The following is a 24,629-nucleotide window of genomic DNA, read 5'->3' as shown; positions in this document are numbered from 1 at the left end:
ATTTATTTGTGGTACTGGGGTTCCTGGAAGCCCTTCTATCTCTGGGATACACTCCCACGGGCTACACTCCCAGACCTCTTTTTTAACTTTTTTTACGTGGAAACAGGGTCTCTTAAGCCAGCGAGGCTGGCTCCGAACCAGCGCGATCCTCCTGTCTCTGCCTCCCAAGCGTGGGGATTACAAGCGTGCGCCACCACGCCCGGCTCACTTTATTTTTTAACAAATTTTTATTGAACATAAATGGTATACATTTAAACTATATTTGGTGCCCTCTCCCCCCACCCCCTTTTCTCCTTCCCCCTCCCACCAATGGTTGTCCAGTTTAACCATGTCATATTAATAATTTTACACATATTCAGATATAGACCCTCATTAATCAAGATCAGCCTTCCTCCTCTCCTATCTTTCCATTCAAACTTTGCTGATATTTCCCCTCCATTATCTGGAGTCCCACTGGTATCCTCTGTGTTTCCTAGTTTGGGCATATTAGAGGAAACATATATACCTTCTCCTTCTGTGCTTGGCTGATCTCACTTAACATGATGTTCTCCAGGACTTTCCTTCTTCTTGCAAATGATATAATTTTGTTCTTCTTTATGGCTGAATAGAATTCCATTGTGTGTATTTCCCAAAGTTTTGCTATCCATTCATCTGATGGTGACCTGGGTTGGTTCCATATTTTGCCTATTACGAATTGTGCTGCTATGAACATAGGTATGCATATGTTGCTGTATTTCTCTGAATTCAACCCCTTTGGAAAGATACCCAGGAGTGGTATAGCTGGATCATATGGTGGATCTATTCCCACCTTTCTTAGGGAATCTCCACACAGATCTCCATAGTGGTTGAACTAGTTTGCATTCCCACCAACAGTGTAAGAAAGTTCCTCTTTCCCCACATCCTCACCAGGATTTGTTGTTATTTGATTTCTTTATGCTTGCCACTCTGAGATTGTTTAATATATAGAATACATCATGTAAAACCTTACCTTTTCAGTTAAAAATTTGCATTTCCCTTTTAATACCCTTAGGTTACAAGCAGTATGAAAAAAATTGTAGTTAGGCAAGCTTATAAACTGAACCAAAAATGAAGAAAAATACTCTTATTTAGTTAATTTATTTTCCCTAATTTTTTCTTTTTATAAAGATCTCAACAGCAACGGATTCATTTGTGACTATGAACTTCATGAGCTTTTCAAGGAAGCTAATATGCCATTGCCAGGATATAAAGTGAGAGAAATTATTCAGAAGCTTATGCTGGATGGTGACAGGAATAAAGATGGAAAGATAAGTTTTGATGAATTTGTTTATGTAAGTATGAAAATCCACAATTATTCGAAGTAATGATTGTTCCCTTGTCTAGTGGGATCTTACTGTATAGGTACCATGAAGTTGCTAGATCTGTCTTATAACCAGTAACACTTCTGGCATCTTATCCACTAAATTTAGTTAGTTCTTTCAGCCACCAAGACACTTGAACAGAACAGAAGAATTTTTAAATAGAACAGCTACAGAAACAGAGATACAACACAGTGTTTGCTGTGGAAGTCAACAGTTTCCTCAAGGGGCATCATGATAGGGCATCTTTCAAGGTGCTAAATGACATCTTTAAAGTGTGCTTTCTCTCTCCCTAAGTGAACAGCATGCATTGCAATTTTAATGATACACCCTGACTCACAGTCTTAAAAGCTTCCTGAGCTGAACTTTCTGATTAAAAAGATGTTTGCCACTCTTGCAGTAGTGGTATTTAAGTGTACCATTTTCTCCAGGGCGATAATTTTGATAATTAAAAGTTAAAGGCATATCTTTTTAGTTGGAAGAAGCATGTAAAATTTTTTGTTGTTGTTGTTGGGTTTTTTTGGTGTTTTTTCCCCTCATGTCATCGAATGCTTCTTAAGGCCAGAGGCTGATTTCATTATTCGTCTACTTCCCAAGCACTATTTTATTGTTCCTTGCTCATTTGCTTGGAGCATCTAATGTGTGGCAGGCACATGGTTCTTTATTGAAACCTAACATTTTAGCTGCTAGCCAGGTAATCTAGTAAGTCTATTCATCTAGTAAATCTAGTATGTCTAGAGTTTCTAGACTTGGGCATTTTCAGTCTGTACTTGTTGAGAAATTGCTTGAGATACATATTGCTTCTACCAATTAAGAACACCCTTAAGGTTTTATGCAGTTATTTATTACTAATTCAAGACTGACTTTAACTAGATCTTTATTCAGGCATTCTTTTCACTATGTGTCAAACTACTAATTAGCACCTAATATTTGTCACAGTCTTCCTAGCATTCCTATCTTTCTCCTCCATGATTTATTTTTCCCCAAGACAACTGAAATTCTAAACTCACATCAATGAATACACTCATAATGGCAAGTGAAAGCCTGGTATGTTCTCTCAAATTAGAATTAACTCCAGAGGTCAAGAAGCAAATTGACTAGATAATGAGTCTACTTAGCTGTTAGCATTTTGTGGGGATGTTAGTCTGGTGTCATACTTACAGTGATGTAGTTTTTACCATTTTTCTTCTAAAATACTGACTTCCTCCCAACGTTTTTTTCCTCCAGTTATGGCCAGAGACTTTTGTTTTGAATTCTATGTTCAATAGTAAGTTGCAATTGATTTGCAATTTGAGTACTTGCATGCACTCTGGTGTATAGATAACTTGCTCTCCTTGTAGTTGCATGTTTAATTGTGAATTTAAAGCAGCTCAAAGCAGTGGTTAACTATAATTGGTTGCTTGAGATGAACTTTCAGCTCATCATTTTTTATCTATTATAAAGAGCAGGCCTAAATCAGTAGGTTTTGTAGTAGGCTAGTAATGGTAAAGACAAAATTATGAAAGTCTAATGAAAATGACCTCATGGAAATTTTTTATTTTGTGTATTTTGAAATATTGCAGTTTTCATATAGCTTTTAAATGGGGAGTTGAAAATACTTTAGTATATTATTTAAAAGCAAAGAATATGCATAATAATTTTGGCAATACCAGGGATTATTTTTTACAATTTTATTGGTGCGATATGATTGTATATCACAATGAAATTCAAAGGGACACATTCTTGTATGCATACAGTATCTCAATACCAGGGATTTTTCAAAAATAAAATATTCATGAGGATATTTTAGATTAAACTAGTGTTTTAGAATTAGAAGAAACTGATATGTTTACACTCCTTCATTTTTCAAATTCAAACAAACATGAGTTACTGATAAAGAAAGTGACTTTATCGCCAGTATCCAGTTACTTCCTTGCTATTCAAGGAATTTGAACTACAGGGGATAGTAAAGGAACCTACCTGAAATTTCAGAATGATGCTCCCATGACTGTATGGAAAGATAGGCACTGAGCCAAATGTCTGTCCACTCTCCTCTGTTTTCTCATCAATGAAACATCTTACAAATTTTGAAAGAAAACATGAATAGAGCTTAGTTATTCAAGAAACAGGGACTGGATTGTTTCCTTAAGGAAACTTAAGGAAAGAGAAATAAACATGTTTTTGCATGGTAGGTTTTTGTTTGGGGTCTGAATTGTGACTAAAGGGATGTTAATTGTACACTCAGCTGCTGCAACAAATCAGTTTATATTAATTTTGGAGAAGAATATATGTATAGGGTAGAAAAAACTCACAAAAAAGTATGTAAACTTAAATGCAAAAATTAAATTAATAATCTGGTTTTGTTTCTTCTAAGCATTTTCAAACTAAATTACTGGGGTGTTATATTTACAAGGTAATAGTATTTTACCCTTCAGTTGTGAAAGAGCTGATATGACAATAATGTCTTTGAGCAGAGGTGACTTGTGTTAAATTCTTATTATCACAATCAGAAACCTGTTCTAGTGTAATGACAGTGAGTTGTTGATCATTTTGTAGACTTATAGTACTGACCTCCCAAGATAAAATAACATTTTGTATGTTTGTGCGTATGCCCACGCATATGTGTGTATTTCACAGAGTAGTTCTAGTATATATTTTTACAAAACATTTAAATTGTTACATTATTTGTTTTAAAAATAGGTAATTATTTTAATTTTTGTAGTGACAATAATGAAGCTAGCTCTGAAAGAAGCGAGAGACTTAGACTTTTGAGGTCTTAGATGCTTATTGGCATCTCAATGTCCTTTGAATCCCCTCTAATGCCTGTTATAATGCTTTGATGAAATAATATAGGTAAACTGCTTAAAACAGTGCCAGGCATATAGTAAATGCTACATAGGTGCTATTTATTGAGATGATGGTTTGATTTTCGTTTTATTTTTATTTATTGGTTTAGAAATTAGGGTCTTGCTATGCTATCCAGACCGACCCAAATTTATAGACTCAAGGGATCCTCCTGCCTCAGCCTCCTTAAGTATCTGGCCTACTTAGAAGGCTGTGTGTGTGTGTGTGTGTGTGTGTGTGTGTGTGTGTTGAGGGGAGAGTGTTAGGGATTGAACCCAGAGGCATTCTACCTCTGCAGTACACCCTCATCCCTGTTTTATTTTGTATTGTGAAACAGGCTCCCACTAAGTAGCTGAGGGCCTCACTAAGTTGCTGAGGCTGGCTTTGAACCTGCAATCCTCTTGTCTCAACCTCCAGAGTACTAGGATTATAGACATGTGCCATCACACCCAGCTATCTGGCTATTTTTTAAAGCAGTATTATTTTCTAAGTTTAGAACCTAAAACATATTCCTGAAAAGGGAAAACTCGAAGTCATTTGCAGTGGCACATGCTGTCATCCCAGTATTTGGGAGTGTGAGACAGGAGGAACACTGGTTCAAAGCTAGTGCGTGGCAACTTAGTGAGACCTTGTCTCAAAATTTAAAACAATAAAATAAAAAATAAAAAGAGCTGGAGGTATAACTCAATGGCAGTGCACCCATGAGTTCAATCCCCAGTACCACAAAAACAAAAGTGGAAAAATTCAAACCTGCCACTTTGGAAACAAGCCCCAATCAGTAGAAGCCAGTATTTATTTATTGATTGATTGATTGATTGATTGATTGTAATTGTTTTTGAAATCTTTCTTTCTTAAATCATAAGCCTCTACATTGTTTCAGTTTGCCTCCTGGGCCTGTGCCAGACTAACTTTGGGATTAAAAGAAGTTACCTGCACCGGGACGTGGTGGCGCACGCTTGTAATCCCCGAGTTTGGGAGGTGGAGACAGCAGGATTGCGCAGGTTCAAAGCCAGCCGCGCTGGCTTAAGAGACCCTGTTTCCAAATAAAATATAAAAAATAGGTCTGGGAGTGTAGCTCGGAGGTAGAAGAGTTTCCAGGAACCCCAGTACCACCACCATAACAACAACAACAACAATAATAATAGCTGCCAGGCACGACACTCTAATATAATCCCAGTATTTGGGAGCCTGATACCAGAGGATCAGAAGTTTGAGGCCAGCCTCAACAATTTAACAAAACCCTCAGCAACTTCGTGAGATTCTTTTTCAAAATTAAATAAATAAATAAATAAAACAAGCTAGGGATGTAACTCAGAGATAGAATGCCCCTGGGTTCAGCTCCTGGTACCAAAAACAAAACAAAACAAAACCCCAAAATTAGCTAGTTGCTGAGGATCTTTAAAAGGCAATGAAACTTATAGAAGGAATAAGAACAGATATTCCACAAAAGAGAGAGAAAAAGATGTCTAGAACAAGAGTGGTTGTAGCTGCCTGAGCAGATTGCACCAGGAATTTGTTCACAGATGAGAAAGCAAGTCCTCCCTCATGGAGGGAAAACAGCACAAAACAGTGACCTCATTAGGATCACAACGACAGCTTTGAAAAGATTCATTGAGGACTCTACAACAGCGGACAGCCTTGTGCTATCTCTACTTTTTCAGATTCTTGTTAAACCAAAGCTTATATGCAAATAGCTTTTGTCATCCACTCTACATTTTCTTTAGTAAAGTAGAAAGAAAACTGCAAATTCTCAAGCAATGAATCACTTTAAGGGATAAACAAATTTTCAATTCTCTCTTATATTTTAAAAAAAAAGCATTTTCAAATTCTAAGGGACAGAGGAAAATACTGTGAAACTAAAAGTCAAAATTTAACTGAAATCATTTATTTGAAAATGATTACATAGTAGGGACTAAGGGAATAGCTCTATGATCAAGCAGGTGGTTAGCGTGTGGGAGGCCCTAGGTTCAATCTGGGAGGGAGGGAGGGAGGAAGGAAGGAAGGAAGGAAGGAAAGGATCTGTCATACAGCTCTTTTTGGGGGAGGATATTGAGGATTGAACCCAGGTTCATTCTACCTCCAATGTATACTCCAGCTCTTTTTATTTTTTAATTTGGAAAAGGGTTTCACTAAGTTGCTAAGGCTGGCCTCAAAACTGAGATCCTTCTGTCTTCGCCTCCCAAGTACTGGGATTACAAATATGCCCCATCACACTCAGCTCATATAGCATGCTTGTAATCCCAGTACTCGGGAGACAGACACGTGATAATCGCAGGTTCTCAGACCACCTCAGCTACATAGTGAGGCCCTCTGCAACTTAGTGAGAACTTGTTTCAAAATGAAAAGAATAAGCCAGGCGTGGTGGTACATGCTTGTAATCCCCGCACATGGGAGGCTGAGATAGGAAGATCACACAGGTTTGAAGCCAGCCTCAGCTACTTAGTGCAGCTCTCAGTTACTTAGTGAGACCCTGTTTCCAGATAAAAACATAAAATAGGTCCGGGAGTATAGCCCAGAGGTAGAAAAGCCCCTGGGATCCATCCCCAATACCATGAAAAAAAAAAGAAATAAATAAAAAGAATAAAAATTATGGATGGGAGTATAACTCAAATATAAGTACGTCCGTAAGTTCCATCCCCAGAGCTGAAAAAACAAACAAACACAAAAAACAATTAACCGGGTGTGGTGGCGCACACTTGTAATCCCCTTGCTTGGGAGGCGGAGACAGGAAGTTCGCTCAGGTTTGAAGCCAGCCTTGCTGGCTTAAGAGACCCTGTTTCCAAAAAAAAATATTAAAAAATAGGTCTGGGAGTGTAGCCCAGGGGTAGAAGGGTTTCCAGGAACCCCAGTACCACTAAAACAACAACAACAAAAAAAAAACAATTAAAGATGAACAAATTTAGTTACAATTTTGCATGTCATTCACAAGCATCAAGAGTTTTACTAAGGCTATGGAAGTAATTTAATTAGGATATTATTCAGTAGAGACATTTGTTTTGTTTGTTTGAACTTTACTCCACTTTTCCATGACGTATACAAACCTGGATTTATCTTTCAGCTGAATTCATAATCATTTAAACAACCTAATTTTTAGAAGTCAATGATGCTTGAAGTAAAAGCACTCATAATAAGGACGATAATTTTACGTATTTTTTTCTGAGGCAGTAACATTTTTGGGTCACTGTAATGATCTGTGGTATGTCAGGTATGAGGAAATGCACACCAGACTGATTTTTAACTTACTTAAAAAGGTTTTACTAAACAAAGTACAGTTCAAAATGAGGTAGACTAGTAAAGACTGCCTTTTTGCTGATCAAATGCATTCTTATCAAAGAAGTATTTCTAGCTGGGCATGGTTGGCACATGCTTATAATCACAGTACTTGGGAGTATGAGACAGGAGAATAACAGAATCAGGGCCAGCCTCAGCAACTTAGCGAGGCCCTGTTTCAAAGTAAAAGATAAGCTGGGCATTGTGGTGCATGCTTGTAATCCCTGTACTTGAGGCTGAGACAGGAGGATCACAGGCTTCCTGCCAACCTCATCTTCTTAGTGAGGACCTCCGCAACTTAGTTAGACCCTGTTTCAAAATAAAGAATAAAATAGGACTGAGGGTGCAGCCGGGAGGTAGAATCCCCCTGTGTTCTATCCCCATTGCCACAAAAAATAATAATAAAATATAACATAGGGCTGGGGTGTAGCTCAGGGGTAGAATGCCCCTGGGTTCAATCCTCAGTAACACACACACGCACACACACAAACACACACACGGAGAAGCTATGGGATCAAAGTGCATTGCAGTCGATGGAGGCTTCACTTACATTCCTAGGTCAGTATTTTGTTTGTATAATCTTAGTTTGGCGGTTTAAGATAAATAAAATGAAAATAATACTAGACTAACAGAATCAGATTGTAAATGAAAATTTAATAATTTCAAACTACCTGGAATATATGACTTGTTATACTTTTATTGGTGCGCTGTAATTATATATCCTAGTGACAAAGTGATAGAAACATACATAGAGCATGATTTAAATAGCACACTATTGACATGTAGCGCAGGAGACAATATAATGATTTTACTGATTGCATGCAATATTTAGAATAAATGATGTACATGTGTATGTATGTATGCATACATATATAGAGAGAGAGACACACACACATATATAATATTCTAAAATACTACCTCTAAAATTAAAGGTTTAGCACAAAATTGAAGCTGTGGAAATTAAATAAGCTTAGTTTTGTCAAGATGATTGCCTACTGTTTTCCCAAATAAAATTGTTTATAGAGCCAAGGACAGTCAGGATTTAAGAAAGGAAATGGGAAAAGATGAGTTTGTGTTTGGGCTACTTTTCAACCAGTTACAAAAAGTCACTCTCTCTAGGAAGACTATTTGCCAAAAGGTACCCCTCTAGAAAGATGAAATGTAAAAAAGCACTTTTTCTTGAAATCTGGCACAATCTTATTCAAGGGTTGGTTAGTATCCCATGGGCTGGGTTTTTTCCAAACTAAACTGCCACATAATTTGATCCTGTTCCGTGAACCTCAGACATAGACTACATCCTGGTAGAGATGAGTATGTGAATATATATTTACCAACAATACTAAAAGGCCTTTTAGTTGGTATGCATTTGTTCGGAAACTTGTCCATTATAATCATAAATTTTTATCATTAAATCCACTTAAATAGTTGAGGAATGGTGGCAGCCACCTGTAATCACAGTCCTTGGGAGCCTGGGACAGGAGGATCACAGGTACAAAGCCAAGCTCAGCAACTTAATGAGACACTGCACAGCTTAGTGAAACTCTGTTACAAAATTAAAAAACAGGAAGGGCTGGGGATATAGCTTGAAGTACAATGTTCCTGGGTTCAGCACCTAGTAGTAAAAAGCAAAAAAATTCACTTAATTTTTAAAAGTTAATATAATTTTTGTTTTTGTGGTACTGGAGATTAAACCCAGGGTCTTATGCATGCTAAGCATGCACAATACCACTGAGCTACAGCTCCACTAAACAGCATTTTTTAAAAAAAAAATGCTTTACAAAGTTGCTACATGTTGCTCCTATTTTACTGGTAGTGGCTAATTTAGCCGGGCACATTGGTAGATTAGAAACAAATTTGGAGCTAGGCAAATTCTAGTATCTAAGAAGGAGCTACACCCATAAAATGTCTATTCATTCAATCAGGGGGTTGCATCAGGATGGCAAATTTGCATTGTTTCAACCTAGTTTACCTAGTTTTCTACAATTAGAATGCATAAGTTAGCCTGGTGTGGTGGCGCACGCTTGTAATCCCCATGCTTGGGAGGCGGAGACAGGAGGTTCACGCAGGTTCGAAGCCAGCCGTGCTGGCTTAAAAGACCCCGTTTCCAAATAAAAATAAAAAAGTAGGTCTGGGAGTGTAGCCCGGAGGTAGAAGGGTTTCCAGGAACCTCAGTACCACCAAAAAAAAAAAGCATAAGTTAATTTTATTAGCCAGATTCTGCACTGTGAAGAGAATCTGCGCTTATAAGTGCCCAAACAAGAGGATCACAGAAAAGCCTGTTCTGTCTGTCCTCAGTAGTCATCTTATCACAGCTAACTCACATGTTTTTTCACATTATAATGTAACTTTTGATTGAATGAACACTTACTGAGCTACCCCATTAAACCACAAAATACTTTTTTTTGGTTCAGTCATTAATTTTTTATCTTTCTTCACAGTAAGAGTTGTGGGGAAAGGAAGGGGGAATCCTTCCGTTTTGTTTTTGTTTTTTATTTTTCTCTCCAAGAAAAAAAGCTGCCCTTCACAGAAAATTAACAGATTCACCTGTGTCTTTGAACCGCACTAGTTTTTGGCTTCAAATGGATTCGATGCATGTAGCACTTAATGTTTCTGATAAGTATGTGCAGTTGACTTTGGCGCTTCACCTTTAGTAGCAGTATTTGGCTAGCATTTAAAAAAAGACAACAGATCCTGTTTTCTTTTTAACACTCATCACCTATAGAAAATGATGGACCTGATCACAGTGTGAAAGAAGATAAGTGGGCTTAGTGTTGTGCCTGCTGTGAAATTCGTTGCTAATCAGATTGTTTTAATTAATAGATTTTCCAGGAGGTAAAAAGCAGTGATATTGCTAAAACCTTCCGCAAAGCAATCAACAGGAAAGAAGGGATTTGTGCTCTGGGAGGAACTTCAGAGCTGTCTAGTGAAGGAACACAGCATTCTTACTCAGGTAAGGTTCGTGTGCCTTAGCCAACACAAGGGGCTAAGCAGAGTAGATGTTGTAATGTCAAGAAGGGGCTTTAGATAACATTCTAGAGCTTCAAGTGTGGTGAAGCTGGTAAAGACCTGGTGACATGTTTTTGTGCCTGGGTAGAGGTGTTTATTGCATGACCGTTAACTTGCAATTAGAGGCGTTCTTACAGTGAGGTTCTACAGCAATATAAACGTAATATTTAAAGAATTTTGTAACTGCCAGGCGTGGTAGTGCATGCCTATAATCCTAATACTTGGGAGGATGAGACCAGAGGAAGAAGGCTGAGTGATTAATGGAGGAGCTACATCCAAATATGTGTAAAAGTATGAATATAGCATGGTTCACCTGGTCACTCATTGTTGGGAGGGGAGAAGGGGAAGCAGGATGGGAGAGGGCACCAAGCACAGTCTAAATATATACCATTTTCAATATGTTCTACATATAAATAAAATTTTTAAAAAGGTTCAAGGACAGACTCTCAGAAGTAAAAAGGGGCTGGGGTATAGCTTGAAGGTAGAATGTCCCTGGGTTCAGTTCTCAGCACTACCAATAAAATGTGTACATAACTTCTGTTTAGTTAATTCTGTGATTTCTAATAGCCATTGTGTTGCATCTCGGCCCCTAGGTTTTCGAATAAGATAAGCCACATGTTTGTGACACATTAACTTTCAGCGCCATGGCATAACTCTTTTAAGCTTTGAAGGCAAATAATTAACCTAGAGTATGAACTAATTTCTTGTCATTTGACATAATTTTAGAGGAAGAAAAATACGCTTTTGTTAACTGGATAAACAAAGCTCTCGAAAATGATCCTGATTGCAGACATGTGATACCAATGAACCCGAATACCGATGACCTGTTCAAAGCCGTCGGAGATGGAATTGTGCTTTGGTAAGATGAGAGCTTGTTTTATATCCAGATTCCCAAAAATAGCTTCCCACAGAATTCATAAGTTTGTTTCTAGATGTTTGAATTTTTTTTTTTTTGCGGGTCTGGGGGTGGAACCTAGGGGCATGCGACCTCTGAGCTACACCCACTGCCCTAATTTTTATTCTTTATTTTGAAACCGGGTCTCACTGAGTTGCAGAGGGCCTCACTAAGTAGCTGCAGCTGTCCGCGAACTGCGATCCTCCGGTCTCAGCCTCCCAAATGCTGGGATTACAAGCGTGCGTCACCACACCCGGTAATGTTTGACATTTTCACTGGAGGAAATGAAAACATGGGGACATTATCTTGGTTCTGCATTTTTTTAATTTCACCTCAAAATCTGTCCACGAACCTAAAACTCAGGCATAGAGTGGGAACTTCTTTTTATTCTTGTTGAAAATATTTTTTAACTGTTTGACTTTTTTAATGTTTAATTTTTAATATGCTTTTATTTATATATGTATAATATGCATTATAATCTTACATCGTAATGAAGTTCAGAGTAATAGGAACATACATGCACCTAGCACTTGGTGAGCTTCCCTGGCTGGGAACCTTTTAGTAGGGCAAAACTCTCAGATTCCAATTTCTTCTCATTACTGAGCAAGCAGTACATTACAACTTTGTTGAACTTAAGTATGTCAGTATCTATTTATTCTGAAGTACCATCACTTCTAAAAAGAAGAAAAAAGAGGCTACTCACTCGCCAATGACCTATTTCTGAAAAATGCATTTGTCACTGTGGCTGCCCCAGAACCAACAGTATCTTGGCAGAAATGATAAAAGCTCGTTAACACTGTCCATAAGCAGTATAGCTCAGTGGTTAGAGCATGCTTCCTAATGAGTTGGCCTGGCTTCATACTCAGGCCCTGCCACTTTAGCTGTGTAACTGTGGTGCAAAACCCTCTGCATTTCAGCTTTCATCCGTTATGAGCCCCATATTGTTGTACAGGCCGAGCATCCCTAAGCTGAAAATTTGAAAAATTTTCGTACTGAAGATTGAACCCAGGGGCATGCTGCCTCTGAGCTATAACCCCAGTCCTATTTTATTTGGAAACAGGGTCTCACTAAATTGTGGAGCACCTCACTAAATTACCGCACTATGGCCTCTAACCTGTGATCATCCTGTTTCAGCCTCCTATCTCAGCCTGTACTAAGACTGCAGGCATGCACTACCAGGCTCAGCCTGAATTTTTTTAAGTGGAAACATGATACTACAAGTAGAAAATTTCACATGTAACCTAATGAGATAGGTCTCTGTCAAAACACAGGTGCACTATAGATATTGTATAAGATTATGTTCAGTCTATGTGAAACATAAATTGATTTAGTATTTAGACTTGATTCTCATCCCCAAGATATATTATTTTAATAAGCAAATATTCCAGAATCGGAAAAGATCAAAAATCTAAAACACTACCAATCCCAAGCATATTGCACAAGGGGTACTCAGACTGATAAGTCACTATGTATGAAGTGCTTTGAAAAGTGCAACTCATGTATTTTGTTTTTTTCTTTTTTGATAGTACTAGGGATTGAACCCAGGAACTTTCTAACTCTGAGCTACACTTCAAGCCCTATTTTATTCTTTTTTTAACAAGGTCTTGCTACTTGCTGAGGCTGTCCTCAAACTTGAGTTCTCCTGTCTCAGACTCCCAAGTACTGGGATTACAGGTGTGCACCATCACACCCAACTCTTGATTTTGATTTTTTTGGTAGTACAGGGGTTTCTGGAAACCCTTCTACCTCTGAACTACTCTCCCAGACACCTATTTTTTATATTTTTATTTGGAAACAGGGTCTCTTAAGCCAGCAAGGCTGGCTTCGAACCTGCACGATCCTCGTGTCTCCGCCTCCCAAGCGCAGGGATTACAAACGTGTGCCACCATGCCCGGCGTTTGATTTTGATTTTGAAACAGAGTCTCACTAAGTTACTGAGTGTCACCAAGTTGCTAAAGCTGTCCTCAAACCTGCAATCCTCCTCTCTCAGCCTTCCATATACTGGGATTACATGATAGCATATAAGACATAAAATTCCTTTTTTGGCAATAAGGTTACTTTGGTTGTTTAGAAGGCAGATTTTAGAATATATGAAACTGGGCATTAGCCAGTCATAGTGTAATCCCTTTACTTGGGAGGCTGAGACAGGAGGATTACACTTTCTAGGAGAGCCCTAGAAACTTAGACCCTTTTTCAAAATAAAAACTACAGTAGAGCTGGAGAGTGTAGCTCAGTGGTAGATTTGCCCTGGGTTCAATTCCCAGTAACAAAAATAAAAATAAGCCATGCATAGTGGTGCACGTTTGTAATCACAGCATTCGGGAGGCTGAGACCAGAGGATCACGGTTCACGGACAGCCTCAGCTACTTAGCAAGGCCCTCTGCAACTCAGTGAGACTCTGTTTCAAAAGTAAGAATAAAAAATGGGACAGGGGGTGTAGCTTGGAGGTCAAATGCCCCTGTGTTCCAGCCCCAGACCCCAAAAATAAATAAATAAATAAAAATAAATTGTAAAAAGGCCATGGATTTTTGTGGCAATTATTTATTATTATTTTTTGTAATCATCACTTTGGAATACAAGACTTGAGAGGATAAACAAGCACATATCATCCAATAAGCCCTCATCCAATCCCCATCCCATTCCCTCCCCCTCCCTCGATCCCATGATTAATTGGTGATTATCTTTGATATAATTGTTTACGCACCTCATGAGATTTAAAGAGATTCCATCTTCCCCCATCCCCTCCCCTCTGATTGGTCACCTTAATTGCTTCACATTAGGGCCCTTTCTACTACTCGACCTCCTCCTGTTACCCCTTTCCTCCTAGTTCTTGCTAATTAGGGGAAGCATCTGGATTTTATTTTCTGTACTATCTCTCTGTGCATGCTGCATTGCAAGTTCCGATCCCACTCTTGACGGCCCCAGTAGTGGCCTGGCCACCCGGAGGACTCTGATCCCGACTTCGCTGGTGCCAACATCGGCTGTGCCTCAGGGGAGGCCCCGATCCCAGCCTCGCTGACCCTGGCACCGGCCTAACCCCTCGGCAGACTCCTATCCTGGTCTCGCAAGTCCCAACTTCGTCCTTGCCTCACAGCAGTTTGCGATCCCGGCCTCGCTGGCCCCGGCACCAGCCTTACCTCTCAGTAGAGTCCAATCCCAGCCTCATAGGTCCCAGCACCGGTCTTGCCTTACGGCAGGCTCCAATTCCAACCTTGCTGGCCCCAGCACCAGCCTAACCCGTTGGCTGGTGCCGATCCCTGATTCGGAGGCCTCAATAGCGGCCTTGCCTCATGGCAGGCTCCGATCCCGGCCTCATTGGCCCCGGCACTGACCTCACCTCTCGGCAGGCTCCAATCCCGGCCTCGGAGGCCCCAGCACCGGCTTTGCTTCACAGCAGGCTCAGATCCCGGCCTCGATGGCCCTGAAGGCCAGGGATTTTGGATGTAGTTCAGTGGTAGAGTACGTGCCTCCCTGGATGTGTGTGTGTGTGTGTGTGTGTGTGTGTGTGTGTGTGTGTGTTGTGTGTGTGTGAGTGAGGACCGAATCCATGGGTATTGTATCTCCAAGCTACACCCCTAGCCCTATTTATTTTTATTTGGAAACAGGGTCTCATTATATTACTGAGAGTATTGCTTAGTTGCTGAAGCTGTCCTAGAACCTGTGATCCTTCTGTTTCAACCTCCCAAGTACTGGTATTACAGACATACACCACTATGCCAAGCATACTCTCTGGTCTTTTTTTATTTATTTGAATATTTCTTGTGATCAGCATGATAAAGGCTATTTGTCACATTTAGGTTTTTTTTAGATTACCTGAAAGACAGGTTATAAGCCTTAAATATTTGTAAATATACACACCCTTTAAAAGTCAATCAACTCTTTCTCCCCCTTTTGTGTTTCAGTAAAATGATCAACCTTTCAGTTCCTGATACAATTGATGAACGAGCAATCAACAAAAAGAAACTTACACCCTTCATCATTCAGGTATGCATTGTTCTCCTGCCCTCTCCCAGTCACCTACTCATTGAGAACCTTTTCTACTGACTGTAGGCTCTGCAGTCTGTGCATTCTCACTTTATCCTTACCAGAACTCTTGAGTTTAGGATTGTTATCCAGATTTCCCAAAGAGACCTGGGACTCAGGTTTGTGACCTTATTTAAGATGAATGTTGGAAGTCAGATTCAAATCCCTGACTAATCCCAAATCCCTATGTTCTTTTCATTACATAAATTGTTCAAATATCGCAAAAATGAGCAAAATTATTTAAACTCTTAATTAACTGGTATGCTTAAGGAAATGCAACATTTTCCCCATCAAGTGGGTGGTAGACTATTATGCAAGAGCTTCCTTTACATGGGGAAATTGATAACTTCTAGAACTTTGCGGTATACCATAGTGTTGGAATCTCATTGAGGTATTTTAGCAAAACCACACTTTATTCACAGGAATACATTTACTTTGGTTACTCAGTCTTTCCGTTAGTGTTAGCATGATTCAAAGGCACCAAATAAAAATACCAAGATAACTTGCCATGAGATTCTACAAATTCTATAAGATTCTATAAGAGCAATAGAACAGAAATTTGCTTTTGCTATGCTTATTAGTCCCGAAGTTTGGAGTTCATTTTCTGTGAATCATAAATGGGTAAAATGAATACAGGTTGTTAATATCCTCGTTGAGTATTTTTTCAGTTGAAGGGAGAAGGAAACTGTGCAAAATGGAACGGTCAGGAAGCAAGTGTGTAACTTGGGTGTCTTGCAGGAAAACTTGAACTTGGCACTGAACTCTGCTTCTGCCATTGGGTGTCATGTTGTGAACATCGGTGCAGAGGACTTGCGGGCTGGGAAACCTCATCTGGTTTTGGGACTGCTCTGGCAGATCATTAAGATTGGTTTGTTTGCTGACATTGAATTAAGCAGGAATGAAGGTAATAGAACAAACCGCTACTTATTTATTTATTTATTTATTTACTTACTTACTTACTTACTCACTCACTCACTCACTTACTTACTTTGGGTTCTGGGCATTGAACCCAGGGGCATTCTACCTCTGAGCTACATACACTATCCCTATTTTATTTTTATTTTGAAACAGGGCCTCACTATGTTGCTGAGAGTTTCACCACTTGCTGAGGCTGGCTGCAAACCTGCGATCCTCCTGTCTCAACTTCCCAAGTGCTGGGATTACACGTGTGCACCACCATATCTAGCTTGTCCTTTTATTCTTAATACTTACATATTCTATCATAGATTTAAATGTCTTCAAAATTTTCTAACCTACCATTGATGTTCCCACATTTTCTGTGTGTGTGTGTGTGTGTGTGTGTGTGTGTGTGTGTATGACTAGAGATTGAACCCAGAGGCATTCTACCTACAAACTAAACCCCCAGTCCTATTATATTTTTTTATTTTAAACAGGGTCTAGATGGGCTGTTGACAGTCTCACTAGGTCACTGAGGCTGACTTAGAGCCTGCACTCCTCCTGTCTCAGTCTCCCAAATAGTGGGATAACAGGTGTGTGCCACCACACTTTTGAACCAGCAGAAACATTATATTCACAGTATAGGTTTTTATATCACATATTGATTTTTGGAATACATATATGTAATAAAATTGCTCTAATGTCTTAGGAAGTGCTACATCATCCTCTCCCTATAATGTTTAAAATTTTAAGGGAGTTGTGGTGCAGCTGAGTGGTAGAGAGCATTCCTAGCATGCCCAAGGCCCTAGATTTCATCCATAGTACTTCTCAAAAGGAAAAATGAAATGTGGAGCACCACTCAGATATTCATATTTTATTCTAGCAAATACTAGTATCAGCATCTCAATCCTCAATTACCATTGGGGAAGAATGTATATATGGGAATCGCCATATTTTAAAATTTTCATAATGTCCACCAAGTCTTACTTTGCATATAAGATTTTTTTTTGCTCTTTCAAAACTTTATTGCACTTGAGCTGGGCATAATGCCATACACCTGTAATCTTAGTAGTTGAGAGGCTTAGACAGGAGGAATGCAGGTTCAAGTCCAGCCTGAGCAAATTAATCTTTAAAGTAAACAATAGTTTATTTTCAATTGTGATAGAGTCTTACTCTATTGCCCAAGCTGGCCTTGAACTTAGAATCCTTCTGCCTCAGTCTCACAGCAGCTGGGATTTCAGGTGTGCACCAATTGAGCCTGATTCCTTCTTCTGAATGAATAAAATTGTCCTAATTCTTTCCTTCTCCACAGCAGTGTTAATCTTGCTTGAAGAAGTTGAAGGAGAGAGCGGAATCACAATAAAATGACATGAGCTCATGTGATAGGTCAGATGCTAGATGTCAGACTTCTTGATACTTTCCAGCTTTTGATTTGGTGGAAGTGGAGAGTAGGAGGCCTCTGCTGTTGCTTTGGTTCCTAAGTACCATAATAACAGTAATTCATTCAAGATGAAATTTGACTGATGTAGTCATTACTTGGTCGAAGTAATCAAACAGTTTCAGGTACATCTAAGTGGTAGCAAACATGCCTAGCATGTGCAAGGCCTGAGGTTTCATCCATAGTACTGTGCAATTACAAAAGTGAGATTTATCAATACTAAGCTCCATTTATGGGAGACAGTTGTTACATAGGACTACACAACTTTGTGTGTGTGTGTGTGGTACTGGGGTGGAACTCCGGGGCTTTCTACCTCTGGGCTATGCTCCCAGACCTATTTTATATTTTATTTGGAAACAGGGTCTCACTAAGTTGTTGAGAGCCCCACTAAGTAGCTGAGGCTGGCTTCGAACCTGTGTGATCCTCCTGTCTCATCCTCTCAAGCGTGGGGATTACAAGCGTGCGCCACCACGCCCGGCACTACACAACTTCTTTAAAAAAAATGTTTACATTTAAGCTGGGCATGGTGGCACATGCTTGTAATCCCAGTACTTGAGAGGCTGAGGCAGGAAGATGGCGGGCTCAAAGCTAGACTCAGAAACTTACAGAGACCCTCTGCGACTTATTGAGATCCTGTTTCTAACTAAGAAATAAAATCGGGCTGAGGATGTAGCTCAAAGGTAGATTGCCTCTGGGTTAAATCTCCAATGCCACAGGAAAAAAAAACAATGTTTACATTTAGACAGTTCTCAATGCTAACACTCAAGCTTTTACCTATCACACTTGGGAATACTTACCAAAAAAAAAAAAAGCTTGATTTTGAGGCTGTTGGTGTAGCTCAGGTGGCAGAGCATGAGTTTTGTATGGGTTCCATCTTTAACACTGCAAAAAAGCATTCTATTGAACAACAAAAATTAATGAGCAGCCTTTATATGTTGTTTACGACAGAAAATATAACGTTGAATTTATTCCTTTTAAAATAGGTTTAAACCTTAAAGAATTAATTGAATAGTTTTACGTAAATATAAATTCTTTAGTATACCTAGATTGTTTTAATCAAAATATTAAGTAAAAGTTTCCATATTTAAACATCCTTCCCCCAATAACTGGTTTCATTATTTTCTGGTACAGGATATTAGATTGAACAAAGGGGCATTCTACCTCCAAGCTGTTTTCTAGCCCTTTTTTATGTTGGAACAGGGTTTCACTAAGTTGCTGACCCTTGCCTCAAATCTGTGATCCTCCTGTCTCAGCCTTCCAAGTACTGGGATTACAGGCATGTGCCACAACACCTGGCTTTCCAAATGCCTGGTTTTAAAATCGTTAAACCCAGGTACTGACACATGCCTATAATCCCTGGGTCTAGGAAGGTTGAAGCAGAAATATCACAAATTCAAGGCCAACCTAGGCAACATAGCAAGACAGTGACTCAAAATAAAATAAAAATTAAAAGGTCTGGGCTGGGGTTGTAGCTCAGTGATAGAGTGCCTCTGAGTTCAAATTGGGGTGCTACAGCCGGGCGTGGTGGCACACGCTTGTAATCCCTGCTCTTGGAAGGCAGAGACAGGAGGGTCATGCAGGTTCAAAGCTAGCCGTGCTGGCTTAGAAGACCCTGTTTCCACATAAAAAGTATAAAATAGGTCTGGGAGTGTAGCCCGGAGGTAGAAGGGCTTCCAGGAACCCCAGTCCCACCAAAAAAAAATTGGGGTGCAATACAAATTCTTAAAAAACAATTTATGTAAATATGTATTATGTGAAAACAATCTATAAACTTATTTGGTATTTGGAATAAAAGAATTAAAATAATTAAATTATAGCATTATATAATTTAATTTATAATATTAGCTGTGCATTTCTATAATACCATGCCACTATCATCAACATTACCCTGTTTAATAATTGTACACCTAGCCAGGCATGATGATTCACACCTCTAAGTCCAGCTTCAGCAACTTAGCAAGGCCTTCAGCAATTTAGTGAGACCCTGTTTACACTAAAAAATAAAATAGGGCTGGGAGTGTAGCTCAGAGGTAGAGTGCCCCTGGGTTTATTCCCCAATACTATACAAAAAATGTAATTATCTACTTTCATATTTATATTTTTGTTAGATTTTGAGTATCTTAAAACCAGGAACTACTAGTTCTTGCTTCTCTATTATTTACCAGATATCAAAAGACAGCAAACTAAGTATGATCATTATCATATCACATATTTTTGTGGGATTTGTTTTCCTCTAGCCTTGGCTGCTTTACTTCGAGATGGTGAGACTTTGGAGGAGCTTATGAAATTGTCTCCGGAAGAACTTCTGCTTAGATGGGCAAACTTTCACTTGGAAAACTCAGGCTGGCAAAAAATCAACAACTTTAGTGCTGACATCAAGGTAACTGTTCAAAAAGGCATACTACTTCTGGAAACTATAATGGCTTGGAGGATTTTATCCATCTTACCCAGGAAAAAATTTTACTAGTATACCACTAAGCCTTGCTGCCTCTTAGCCATGATGGTAGATTTTTTTTAAAATTTCATTGTATTTACTTATTTTAGAGATGTGAGAAATTGAAAGCAGGACCTCTAGCATGCTAGGGAAGTACTCTCCCACTGAGCCACACTCACAGCCTGTGTGATATAAAATTTTAGTAGAGAGGTGAAACTGAGTAAGAAGCCTGACCACTAAGTTTCCTTCATTTGGTGGAAAAGGATCAAAGCATTATAGTGCTGATATTTTATATTCTACCTACCTTTTTTTTTCCTTTATGAACCTGGTGATTGAGCCCAGGGGTGTTCTACATAGCACTGAGCCACATTCCCAGCCCTTTTAAAAAAAATATTAATTAGTTTATTTATAAAATCGAACCCAGGGGCCATGTGTGGTGGTACATGCTTGCAATCCCCGCACTTGGGAGGCTGAAACAGGAAGATCCCACAGGTTCAAAGCCAGCCTCAGCTATCGAGTGAGGCTCTCAGCAACTTAGTGAGACCGTTTCCAAATAAAGTATAAAATAGTTCTGGGAGTATAGCCTGGAGGTAGAAAAGCCCCTGAGTTCCACCCCCAGTACCACAAAAAAAAAATGAACCCAAGGATATTCTACATTCTATATTCGAGCTACACTACCAGACATATGCCACCACACATCTCCCAGTCCGTGTTATTCTTTATTTTGAAACAGGGCCAGGAACCTATGATCCTCCTGTCTCAGTCTCCCAAGTACTGGGATTATAAGCGTACACCACCACAGCCAACCCAGCCCTTTTAAAATTGACTTATTCATGTATTTATATAATTGAACTCAGGAGCATTCTACCTCTGAGCTGCACCCCATAGCTTTTTTATTTTTTGTGTGAAGACACTTGGCATGTGTCCTGATGCAACGGTTTCCACAATGGGTTCCATGGAGTTTCCACACAAGCTAATTTATCCATTTTATCCCCAATATGAGCAACTTCAGAAGCTTAAAACTAAAATAGGAACTTGGGACTGAGACATATCTCAGTGGTAGAACACTTGTACTTGCCTTGCATGTTTGAAATCCTGGGTTTATCCCCCAGCTCCTCAAGACAAAAAGAGAAGCTTGCTTTGTTGAGTGTATTCCAGTCCTATATTTAGTGATTAAGTGTAGCAAGTTGTGATGGTGCACACCTGTAATCTCAGTACTTGGGAGGCTGAGACAGGAGGATTGCAGGTATGAAGATAGCCTCAGCAAATAGCGAGACTCCCAGCAACCTAGCAAGACACTGTTTCAAACAAAAAATCAAATAGGGCTGAAGGACTAGCTCAGAGGTAGAATGTAGGAGAGAGAGAGGAGGGAGGGAGGGAAGGAGGGAGGGAGAGAAAGAGAGAGAGAGAAATGCTATTTTTATCACCATCTCATTTAAGACTTTTTGGCATTTTTTATATATTTTTATTGGTGCATTGTATTCATACATCATATTGGGGTAAAGAAAAAACTTGTGTGTACATATATGTACACATCGCCCATTTAGCCCCTATCCAATTCCCACCCCATTCCTTCCCCATCCCTCATTCCCGTGTTTGGCTTAATGATTGACTTCAGTATGTTTAAGGACATTGTGTGCTTTAGAGAATTTCCTTCTTTCCTCCCTCCCATCCCCTAATTTAGGTCGTCTTGTTAGCTCCTCTTTAGGATTTCCTTTTTCATCTAGAGTTCCTCGTATGACCCATTTCTCCTTAGCTTTCACATATTAGGGAAAGCATCCGATTTTAGGCATTTAAATGTATAATTGCATACATCTTTAACATAGCAGATCTTGCCTTCATATGGTATATAGTGTGCTTTGTGATGATATAACCTTATTATTTTCTCTTTCCCTATGCTTCCTGGATTTCTGCTCTACTACTTTTTCATGCTTATTTTATCTATCAAGCTTATTGACTTCAGTAATTCAGTGAAGGTACAGAAATGTTCGTTAACATTATTGTATTATCAGCTTCTATAAATTGTGAAGTCATATAAAAATCCATTTTATCCATATTCAAGACAGACATGAAGTCAGATAGATGGACTTTTCTGGGGGGAAATTAGTTAAAAAAAGGTAGATGTTTCTGCCATATATATTCTCACAAAATTGGATTGCAAATGGCCTTCCCAACACAGCACAAAAGAATACATTCATTCTTTGTAAATGTGATCTCACTGAATTTTTTCAATTCATTTTAGGATTCCAAAGCATATTTCCATCTTCTCAACCAAATTGCACCAAAAGGACAAAAGGAAGGTGAACCACGGATAGATATTAACATGTCAGGTTTCAATGTAAGTATATGTGCTCTCCTGAATTCTACATCCTTATAAAATTGTTGTTTATTTCTTATAAGAGTTTTTATAACTGTATTTAGCAGTGTCAATTTTAAGCATTTTAAAAAACCATTACTGTACATGTAATAGGAAAAAACTACCTTTGATTTATTTTGATCATTTTTAGCAAGTTCCATTAATTATGGTCGTATTGGTTTATAGGGAGGACATAAATTATTCAAAGTCTGAGGAAATAAGCACTAGAGAGTAGCTTTTTCTAAGTGTTTGAATTATAACCGTGGTAAAAGATTTAATGACTACATATTCATATCTACATCGGTAATATTCTTGTGTTCAGAGAAATGTGGATATTTCTCCAAAACCTTGATCCATGAAATGCACTGTCAGGGACCATGTGTCCTGGTTATGGAATTTCGCTCGATGATCTTGGAGAAGTTCCTTCCCAAAATTCGATCTCATTTTGACCACCAATAAAGGAGTTAGACTACACTGTTTAGTTTCAAGGCTTTATGATTGTATGTTTCTCCGTACCCATTAGATGTAAAATGCATTCTAAGAATTAACAAAATTTACATATGTATCCTATTAAACAGTAGGATTGAGCAGATTACATAGCCTAAACCATTTGACTGTGCCATTACCAGAACTTCTGTGCTTATATTTTTATTTCATTAAATGCAAAACTCATTTGGCTCAGGTTACTCTTATTAGGGATAATGAAATACCCTATGCATTAAGGGCACTGTCAGGATTGGCTGGTCAGGTGATCACATGCCTGGGTAAATGCTGCCAGGGTATTAACTGATTCTGATACATACGGCCCCTTTCCAGCCAATCCTTCCTGACTGATTTTTTTCTAAAACACTCCATTCTTGCCGGGCGTGGTGGCGCACGCTTGTAATCCCCACGCTTGGGAGGCGGAGACAGGAGGATCGCACAGGTTCGGAGCCAGCCTTAGCTACTTAGTGAGACTCTCGGTAACTCAGTGAGACCCTGTTTCCAAATAAAGTATAAAATAGGTCTGGGAGTATAGCTGGAGGTAGAAAGCCTCTGGGTTCCACCCTCAGTACCACCAAAAAATAAAATAAAATAAAAAACTCCATTCTTTGTGTATTCCCTCCTCAGAATACTTCAAGGATTCTCCCCACTGGCTCTAGAATTGTAAAGTCTTAAATGCTCTGAGTAATTAAAGTCCCACACAATCTTGCTCCATTTCTTCTATCTTGTTACTTCCCTTAAATTTGTACCTCCTCAACCTCCCTTCCCACCTCTATCCAGGTACCTCAATCTTCTTCAAATATGAATTTAAAGCTGGGTGTGGTGGCATATGTGTGTAATCCCAGTACTTGGGAGGCTGAGACAGGAGGATTGCAGGTTCGAGGCTAGCCCCAGCTACTTAGGCCCTCCACAACTTAGTGAGACCCTGTTTCAAAATGAAGAATAAAACAGGGCTGTAGGTTGTAGCTCAGAGGTAGAATGCCGCTGGGTTCAATCCCTGGTGCCACACACACACACACACACACACACACACACACATACACAGACAGAAAATGTGCATTTTACCTCTGAATGTCTGCTCAAAAATTTCCCTTATATTTCAGTGTTTGTCATATTTTTAAGCTATGTATCTTAGGACCTAATTTCAAAATATGAAGAGTTTTTTGTCTTTTCTTTTAAAAAATATTTCTAATCTATATGTCTTCTTAATCCTTTTTTGCCTAAATATAATCTCAATTGAATATGATCTAATGCCATTTAGAATTTCTTAGAAGTACTACGTATCTTGCTGAGTGCCTTCTTTTGCATTCAACACAAAATTTTAATAAGTGCTATGTGTTAGCTAAAAGAAAGAAGAATTGTATACCCAGCCTAATATTGTAAGGAATTTTTTCTATATTTTAGTATAGCCTTTTTAAAAAATCATATTTTACTTCAACAGGAAACGGATGATTTGAAGAGAGCTGAGAGTATGCTTCAACAAGCAGATAAATTAGGTTGCAGGCAGTTTGTTACCCCTGCTGATGTTGTCAGTGGAAACCCCAAGCTGAACTTAGCCTTTGTCGCTAACCTATTTAATAAGTACCCAGCATTAACTAAGCCAGAGAATCAGGATATTGACTGGACTCTATTAGAAGGTAAATAAAAGTTTCTCAAATTCTAATACG

General features: G+C 39.0%; 1 protein-coding gene across 3 annotated transcripts in view; it reads left to right on the top strand.

Moving 5' to 3' along the window:
• The window catches only part of PLS3 (plastin 3), a gene marked incomplete at both ends in the record, with an annotated part of 46,867 nt that overhangs the window by 13,874 nt on the left and 8,364 nt on the right, over positions 1-24,629 (top strand). The window contains 9 exons of one of the 3 annotated variants that reach the window (XM_080718688.1): positions 1,147-1,310; positions 10,251-10,380; positions 11,163-11,295; positions 15,234-15,315; positions 16,093-16,258; positions 19,927-20,069; positions 22,073-22,099; positions 22,366-22,461; positions 24,404-24,599. In XM_080718688.1, coding sequence (XP_080574814.1) covers positions 1,147-1,310; positions 10,251-10,380; positions 11,163-11,295; positions 15,234-15,315; positions 16,093-16,258; positions 19,927-20,069; positions 22,073-22,099; positions 22,366-22,461; positions 24,404-24,599 — 1,137 coding nt within the window. The remainder of the gene's footprint in view (positions 1-1,146; positions 1,311-10,250; positions 10,381-11,162; positions 11,296-15,233; positions 15,316-16,092; positions 16,259-19,926; positions 20,070-22,072; positions 22,100-22,365; positions 22,462-24,403; positions 24,600-24,629) is intronic. The other 2 variants (XM_080718690.1, XM_080718689.1) reach the window with 2 other exon arrangements.

This window comes from Muscardinus avellanarius, assembly GCF_963383645.1.
Source record: "Muscardinus avellanarius genome assembly, chromosome: X".
NCBI classification, from domain to species: domain Eukaryota; kingdom Metazoa; phylum Chordata; class Mammalia; order Rodentia; family Gliridae; genus Muscardinus; species Muscardinus avellanarius.
Note: the sequence above shows the minus strand (reverse complement) of the source record. Positions and strands in the feature narration are given on the sequence as shown.